Genomic DNA, 9,645 nt, shown 5'->3' with positions numbered 1-9,645 from the left:
GAGGTTGGACATAATGTCATAATTTGGTTAGTGGTTACAACGTATTCTATCGCAGTATCGCAACACGATGTAGAGAATATAAGGTGACGCCGCTCCCGTATCTTTCAATGATACAAATTGACGCGAAAAATCTCGGAAATTCGGTGGTTCAGAATTTACACCAGAGTACGCCACCCTTCACTCAAAGGCCGACTTTTATACGAATCATAATGGAAATTTACATTTAAATGTATTATAAAATAAACTAATGTTTTGGAATCATGTACCAATTATCATGTAAAAATTTTAATAATATTATATGGTATGTAGCCATATCATACAAATTTATTGATTTAAATAAAATGCATATTTATTGTATGATATTTATAAGTTTATTTATTCATTGATACACTATTTAACATGGTACATTTTAATTTTTATTACCTATCTAATTTGTATGCATCATATTGGACATTTTATAACTTAAAAACACGAGAATGGAAATGTCACAATTTAGACCACGTATATCGTAACGATGATTTGTCAAAGAAGATCGGTTAGATACCTCGTACCTATACGGACTTGTTCCAATTCAATTCAATCACCTTGTGTTGTTTTCCGTAAGAGTTTTTGATGCGAGCAGTTAAGTTTTGTTGAGTGGAATCTGTTGAATAACTACATTGCATACTACAGATTTGTAAATCATTCTTGGTTTGAGGTCAAAATGAAGTGAAATATTTCATTTATAATATTTTGTTTTGTATTTTAGGTACCTTATACAGTTGTAGTGTCTAATATTGTAATAATTTAGTTGTCAATAGCTACACACATAAATAAGGATTACAAACATTTTTATATTTAACATATCGAATAATACTAAAACATTTTAAACCAACATGAAGAAAACTCAAAGCTTACGAATATCGAATGGGGAAAAAAAGTCCAACTATAAAATTGCAACGTATCCCGTACGACCAAAAACCAGCCAACGAAAAATTGATAACAACATCAAGGAAAAGCTATTTCAAGCCAAAATTCACACTTATAAAACTAAACAAAAAGTATTACTAGACAATATAAAAGAATTGATCAAAGTGTATAAAAAATGTACGAAAATGTCTGAACAAATTACTCAACCAAAAAGCAGATATTTTGAAGATATTAAGCTAGTGGTAAGTTCTTTCGCGAAAAATATTGCCTGTGATCGATATACTATAGTCGCGAACACGAAAAATGTTCTTTAAATTCCTTAAGATACTAATGAAGTGAAATGCTTTTGTTTTAGGATTTTATAAATTATAACCACTACCAAAAATCTGTAACTTGGCGTATGACGGACAGCCCTCATTTTTCGTGTCAGCGACTATAATAAAGCAATAGTGAAACAAATTGGTTTCATTTTATGGATTTTTGGATATTCAGGTACTTTTTGTATTTATTCATATTTGTTTTTATTTATTATTTTTTTTTTTTCTATTATTATTGTACTTTTACATTAAAATTATACAGCGTTTATAAAAAAATACACTAAATTGTATTATACAATTTGGATGAAGGTTTTAAAATAACATCCTCCGTGCACAACCGCCACAACCATAGTAATATTTGAGTGTACACACAGGTAGGTACCGACTTGAATATCAAATGCCATTTTCGTATCCAATGTATAATAAAAAAATGAAAATAATAATTCAATATAAATTATAAATTATAAATATCATGAAATCATAAAATATTATGTTTGTATTTTTGTTAAATAAAAAATTAATTTCAATATCCAAAATTTTCACGTTAGTGCGCAGTCGCAATTAGTTCAGATATTTGAAGTTCTACTGTATTATTATTATAATTGATTTTATACTAGGTATGATGTTACACCTATTTTTTAAAAATATTTATCAATTGAGCCCCTAAAAGCAACACTTTAAGTGCACATTTTAAATTCTGAACAGAACAATGAATGAATAAATGAATGAATGAAAGTGTTGATATTAAAAATTAAAATGATTTATGTTTTTTTATTTTTCAATATGTACAAGTATAGATGAAATAAGTAGATGACTTTCCACTTCAGTATCTTTTTTGATGGCAAAGTCTAGTTGGTACTTTCTAGACGTTAGAAAATCAAAATGTAAATTACCATTAATTATCAAAAGCGTAGGAACAACTCCCCAAAAATATCAAAGATATATAATAATATATCAAATAGTCATGATTTTTAATTAAAGTTAACATTTTGATCAAATTAATTAAAATCACGAACACGGATGAAATCAGACATTTAAATGGTTTGTCATTTTTTTTTTAATATTATTAAAATATATTTTTATATTATTCGCAGATACTTAAAACATTTAAAATATATTATTATTTTTATACGCACAAAAACATTTTAAAATGCAATGTTTTCGGCCATCATTAATTGGGCTAACCGTAATAAATTACTTTACTATACCTAGTAGTAATATCATAAAAATATAAAATATATACTTATTATAATTTATAATATAGATTTCGCTCAAGATCACTTTTCGTATCTACAATGATTTTATATCGTTGAATTCAAATTTAATTCACCCATTACAGTGGTCCTAAAGCCACACCTAACCAAAGTACGGCAGAGCTGTATCCACCTGACCACCTTTTTTGGAATTCATAAATAAACAGAAAATACTTGAATTTTTGTGCTTTTTGAAAACTATACGCCATTCTGTCCCACACATAGTTACAAATACACTATAGTTCGTGACGTATCAAGGAATTTTCTATAAGAAGCTAAATCCAAAAAAAAAAAAAATTCCCATTAAACATTCTCTTGATCTTTTCATTTACACATTTAGTACGATTATGTTAGATACTTAGATTATTGCGTAAATTATCTATAAAAAAAAAAAAGAAAAAAAAGTTCTCATACTGTGCATAACACCTTATTATATCGGAATGTAATAATCAGGTAACTCGGATCGTGAACGAGGCGTTTGGGGTGCAAACGCAGACCCACGACGGAAACGATGAGGTAACGACCGGAGAGCAGGATACGGAAGAATCGACGGTTCCTATGCTCGGGGTGAATGACATCCGGGTGTGGGACAGGCGGTCACCGGACGACGAAGTACTGAAGTCGATTGCAGAGAGGTTGTTGATCGTACACGGGCGGCTTAGGGCGGAGACGCGTCGGCTGACCGCGGCCAGAGAACAACTGCGCTGGTTGATCACGCAGTCGATGTCCAGCGCAAAAGGCCCGGTCGACGAACTTGTCCGGGTGTTGGACGGTGACCTACAGACCACGGGTGTACCGACCGTCTTGCAGAAACGTGACCTGGTCGAGATCATGGCACGCGTCCGGGACGGTTTGTCGGCGAACCGTGCGCGCAGGCCGTCCGTGACCGGAAGCTCTTGTTGCGGTCGGCGTCTGCACAGCGTGATAGCGATGCAAGAGTTGCGTGATCTCCGGACGCGGCTGACGCTGGTCAAGGATAGGTTGAGGGCAGCTGAAAAGGACAAACGTGATCTGTTAGGTATCGTGGAGAGGAGCCGATCCGACCCGACAACGGTTGAATCACTCCGGACTGTACTCAGCAAAGAGAGAGAGAAGAATGATCACTTGCAATCAGTCGTCGACGACATGTTTATAGCCGCCAACAGAGGTGCATGAAACAGCATCAACATTCAACAATATAGTCATCTACGACTCTGCTTGTTCATATTTCATATAGGTGCAGTTTAAAATGAATGTGTTCACTTTTTACAGTTTCACGTATCCATTATTTGTATGAACATAATATCCACGCAAAAATTCTAAACCCATGTCTTTTGCACCTATTGGAGATAAACGTATTTTCCTTGCGTATAAAAATTAAAATAACAGTCAGTAATTTGTTTTAATAATATATAATTATAATTTTTACGCAGCTTATCGCTTAAATGTTATGTGTCGTGTATTGATCAGCTTTTACTAAGTCAATTTGTATATCATATAGGATGTACACAACGTGTTTAGTAAAAGTCTGAATAAAATTAAGATTTTCGGCATTTTCTGAGTACAAATAGTAAAACCTAGCATTACCTAGGTTTACCTAGAGATCGGACATTTACGGTAACATATACATAGACGATAGATATTCACATTTTTCCATTCGATTGCATCGCATTAACTGTGTCTTTTTGGATAGCGTTACAAATATGACTCAGTCATCCAACTTAGATGAGAATACGCTTTCTACCATAAGCACTGTTGTGCCTTTTCTTATGAAAGAATTTATTGGTGAAAGACATTATAAATATTATGACAGAGACAATAAAAAATAAATATATAAATCTCAACTTAATAGGTAAGTGGTATTTGGTAAGTACTTAATTGTAGTTATTTCTGAACATTGTGCAATGATTCCAAGAAAATGATTGATAATTTAAAATTTCACAATGAATTTAAAGGTTCACAACTACTGTGTAAATACTGTTACTGTTGGTAAATTTCTATATTTTTCATCATTAGAATTTTAATAGACATTATAAACCGATGTGGAAGATATAACACAAACTCGTTAAATTATCTACGCCTTTTTGCGTCTATGACTTTGACGATACAAATATTCAACTAAAGGTATATACGATTTTCTTATGTTCTTTTAATTCAAAAATGAATAATTGTAGATGCATGAAATTTACACCAAACGTTTATTATATCATTTTCTATACTTGATTACATTTTCAAAATATTTTTACTTGTTTTGAGTTGCTTACTGACATTTCTTTTTTTATTTAATGATCAATTCATATCAACAACAAATGTTATCAAATATCAGCCTATAGAAGTATTTTTTTTTTCATTTTGATTACAACTTTTATTTCTTTAAATGTTAAATGTATTACTATATTGGTTTATTATATAGTTTTAAATATTTTATTATACTATTGTATCCACAAGTATTATCGACATCGTCAACACTATTATCAACACGGATTTGATCATCTGACTTTTGTGGTTTAGAACAGTATCTACTTTTATGTAAACACTAAACACAATGCGCTGTTTATACAATAATAACGAAAACAATAGTTATTATTAGTCTCATAATTTTGTGTCCAAAATCGATTGTATATTTTATTGAGATTTGATCGATTTGGTACGTTACAAAAAAAAACTGACGTTTAAAATTTGTTTAATTCTTTATGAGACCCACGTTAATACGATCTTGCTCAGTGGGACCATTTTTTTTTTCAGCAATTCTGTTGAATAAAATAAAATAGTACTTTTTAATACGAAAAATAAAAAACAAAATTAATGTAAATAAATAAGATATAAATACTGTATGTAAATATAATATTTTTTATTGAAAAATGTGAACATAATTAATGTGTGCTTTAAAGTGTTGAACAGTTTATACCGAAAAGATGAAAATATAATAATATAATGCAAGTTGAAAAAAAAACAATAAATAATATTGATTATCATCAAGATGCGGAGGTGCGCGTATTGCTGGACTCCCATATATAGGTACGTATACGCGTATTAGTTACTCCCGAGTTCACCCTGACGAACAAGCCCTAAAAAGGGAGCATGACCTGCTTTCACCTGGTCGGCGTGACGTCCAACGCATCGTCATTTCGCATAATATGTTCTTCTACTTCCGCGACTTGCTTCGACGGCGGCGCTGCAATCACGTGGTCTGTAATAATTTTCATCTCAGCCGATCTAATGCTGAAGGGTTCGTCCGGTTGAGCGATTAGGGTAGTCGACGCATCGTCGCCTGTGAACTGTTTTGCATAATTCAGTAGATCCGCCAAATCTCCACAAGTTATTTCCTCGTTGTAGTCATCGAATCTGTGTAACTTGGTCTCCATTTCATCGTATTCGATGTTGCTAATTTTTTTGTCGACAACTTTTCCCATAATGGTCTCTTCAATGTGGTTGGATTTTTTGATATTATGATATTCAGCCATATTGCAGGTGTTTAATATTGCGCGTGTAGGTAGACAGAAAAAAAATAAATGAACAGTTTCAGAATTTCGTCGTGGACCATTGCCGATAATTTCAAACAAACTGTCGTTTATTAGTTGCTAGCTAGTACGCAGTAATATCATTATAATCAGCCAGCATCAGTTAGATTTCGAGCCCATAAAAATTGTGTTTACAAACACTATTATTATTATTATTATTATTACTATTGGTATACCAAATTACCAACTATACCTACTTAGGCAGAGATGTTCTATTGTATTATAATATTTTGACAAGGATTTATATTTATCGATATTCATTATATAATATACCGCGTTGTACTCGTTTTTTTTTTGTTTTTGTGTCTGTGACTCTGTGTACAGCATAACTAGTCGAAATAATGCTTCAATTTCAAACTTTGGGGGTCGTTACAGTTTAATTTTCAAAAATTGTTGACTTTTTTTGAGTTATTTATAGACCACTGAAATTTTCGATTTTTTGAATATATTTTTTTTGAAGTGTCGGTAAAAAAAATGTTGGATGACCAAAAGAACTTGAAAATTTAATACAAAGTTTCTCATAAGTTATTCTTATAGTGATTAAAAAATTAAAATACATAGGCACAATTTTTTTTATTAGCATTTGAAGTTCAAATATTGACAAAAATTCGTCCAAACCATGAATATTTGCATGATATACATTATTATCATGATAATACATGCTGGTGTAATATCCTCTTATGGCCTTGCCACATACTTACATTGAGAGAATTCTATCATTGTTGTGATGGTAAGCTTTCATTGTTGAGTATATTAATTTATTAAATATAATAGTAATTTTAAAGTAAAATAATTAATATAGCTCTAAGTTGTAATATTTAATACCAACCTACTTTCTTTATTGTAGTCCGTTGATTAGAAAAATTTTTGTGATTCTGCACCAAGCCCTTTAACGGTGCACAAACATTGGTTGAAACCTACAATCTAAATTAAATAGTCAATGGAGCTGTCTCTCTCTTGAGTGTTAAGCTTGCATCCAGATTAATGACAGTAAAAACTGGCTTATTCCGAAATACATAATAAATAACAAGTTTGGTTTTAATATAATTATTATTAGTTAATAATGATAAAGAAAAATTATTTATACTTGTATTAATACAAAATAATCTGTAATTGACTATTGTATAGAATATTTCGATATCATATTTTGACCAATTGAGTATAATGGACTCAGATTTAAATAATTGTAGTTTTTTTTATAATAAAATAAACAAATTCATTAATAAACACAATCTTATAATTATAAAAACTTAAAATAAATACAATTTAAAATATTTTTGATTCCTAAGAAACAAAATGTAATAGGTATGATCTTAGTATCTTACCCCCACGCTTGGGTTTTACAATAATGTAATATAAGACGACCATCTGTGTTGTAACAGTCATATAAATTTTTCATCGTCTGATCAGGTGGTGGCGCGAATGCTTGATTCACATATAAGAACTATAAACAAATGAATATATATATGTACTGATTTGAAATTAAAAGATTTCATGAAAATAACTCAACAGAAATCAAACTATTTAGTGTATGGTCATTATCTTTCTTTAATGTTATATTTTTACACTACTTTTTGTATGTAAATAGTAAATAATTTTTTATTAAAAATCATACTTTTGCTTATATTTGTATAACCCTATATTCTCAACATAAGAAACTTTTAGAAGAAATAATTTAAAAAATATGCAATAGAATAATTAACATGTATTTGTTCCATTTCAATTTTTTAAATAAAAAAAAAGTTTATCCATAGTATTAAAATAGAGTAAAACTTTATAAATGCATAACAGGTTTAAAAATTAGGTATATAAAGTAACTCTGTCGTAGTATGGTAGAAGTTATTTTTTTTTGTTACCTATTATAAAGGATATAAATTTAAATTAAATATTGATATTTAAATTACAAAAATTATGAATTTTCTTACAGATAAAATATATCTATGAAATACGACATACCTACTATGGTATATTTCCAGTTCATTAAATATTCTAATATATCATCAGTACTTAGTATAAAAATAACCTTCTATCATTCTATCACAGAACTATACTGTGATTTATGTGAATGTTATGTTTTCGGTTAAAAAAACATATGAAAGAGATATAATAATAATAATACGTTTTTATGTTAGGTACATATTTTACTAATGAATGTTATTTATTTGATATATTTACCAAACTATCAGATGGTTCTAATTTTAATAGTTTCCTCAAGAAATCATTAATAGATGCCACTGTCTTTTCTTTTTCAACCATCCATTTTTTTGTTTTAAGAATTGGTGCATTACCAGTTGCTTTCAATAGTATCTCAACTATAAAAAACAAAACATGAAATAGGTAGATAGGTTTTAAATAAAAAATAATTAACTAAAATCTGGCATGACTTGAATATAGGTATTATCTTACTTTTTTCTTTGTTTTCAGTAACAACTTTGGAAGTACTAAATTCACTAGATTGTTCTTCGTCCATGGCAAATGTATATAAAAGATAGTTGCTATAGTTTGAAAATTGACAATTTTTCTATCATATCGGTACTAATGCATTTGTTTTCCACATAATAAGAAATAAATCCACATAATAGTACGAGGAAAGTTGATCAAGTCAATAAAAATGTTTGATTATTGCTAATTATGAACAGTAAGTAACTACTATAGTCTATAACCAGTAAGTTAAATGAAATTAGTATTTAGTACATAACAACAAAGGCAATTACAAGTGAAATACTGAAATATTACTAAATTAAAATTGAAAAATACATTCAAAAAATGATAAGGACTATCACTACTTAGAAATTACAATATATTGATAAGAATCATAATCACGAATGTCAGTGGCTGAAATCACTAAAATCTGTTAAAACCATAGACCTTATACTCTATACTGAGTATAAGGTCTATGGTTAAAACGTTAAAAGCCATTAACATAATCATTGATCATGATTGTAAAATGGTTTACAATTAAACATTTAAAAATTATTAAATATAAAATTAAAGTATTGACTAGATTTGAATATCCACGTCAAACGTCTAAAAGAGCCGTTTCATGTAAGAGGACGTTATACCCGCATGTCGCAGTGTTGTCTACGTCTTACGATTGCGTAACATGGCAAATTTTTCGCTCAGCAGATCATTTTTAGCTCCGCGAGTTTCAAATTTAGAGTGAATTGACCTATTATAAAAATCAAAGGTAACATTATTACCGAGGGCTTCTCATTGACTTTTTATTATATTTTGATTGTGAAGCTAGTTATGAGTATTTTTAAAATTATAAATTGTTTATAATTCTTAAAATACTCATAACTCACTTTAAAATCAAAATATAATAAAAATCCTATGAGAAGTCCTCGATAATAATTTTACCTTTAATTTTTATAAGAGGTCAATTCACTCTAAATTTTAAACTAACAGAGCTACAAGTGTTTTGTTGAGACCGTTGAGAGTAAAAATTGCTATTATGAAGCCTTTTTTTGAAGGTACAAAAAGTTGGTAAAAGTCGCATTTGGGGATTATGATTTTGATTTTTTTTTTTTCATTAACTTGGAAACCGAGATTTGAAAAATGTAAATAAAAAATTCGTATGGGGTACAAAATTTTTTTTTTGATGGTACAAAAAGAGTACAAAATTCTGATTATTTATTTTTGTTGTTTTTGTTATTTCGGATTCCA

General features: G+C 29.5%; 2 protein-coding genes across 2 annotated transcripts; one reads left to right on the top strand and one right to left on the bottom strand.

The window, feature by feature from the left end:
• The first annotated feature begins 875 nt into the window (after nt 1-875).
• Nucleotides 876-3,732, top strand: LOC107171697 (uncharacterized). Its single transcript, XM_089220212.1, has 2 exons — nt 876-1,151; nt 2,933-3,732. Exons 1-2 carry the CDS (start codon nt 876-878, stop codon nt 3,632-3,634), a joined length of 978 nt encoding a protein of 325 aa, XP_089076338.1. The 3' UTR covers nt 3,635-3,732.
• Nucleotides 3,733-7,198: 3,466 nt separating this feature from the next.
• Nucleotides 7,199-8,735, bottom strand: Atg12 (Autophagy-related 12). The gene is made up of 3 exons (XM_015521949.2): nt 8,386-8,735; nt 8,155-8,291; nt 7,199-7,423 (listed from the first exon to the last, which is right to left on the bottom strand). Exons 1-3 carry the CDS (start codon nt 8,447-8,449, stop codon nt 7,301-7,303), a joined length of 324 nt encoding a protein of 107 aa, XP_015377435.1. The 5' UTR covers nt 8,450-8,735; the 3' UTR covers nt 7,199-7,300.
• Between the last annotated feature and the right edge of the window lie 910 nt (nt 8,736-9,645).

The sequence above is a fragment of the Diuraphis noxia genome, unplaced genomic scaffold (assembly GCF_037042655.1).
Source record: "Diuraphis noxia isolate RWA-SAM2 unplaced genomic scaffold, SU_Dnox_SAM2 contig0002, whole genome shotgun sequence".
NCBI lineage: Eukaryota > Metazoa > Arthropoda > Insecta > Hemiptera > Aphididae > Diuraphis > Diuraphis noxia.
The sequence above is the reverse complement of the archived record's forward strand: the minus strand, read 5'-3'. Positions and strand labels throughout refer to the sequence as shown.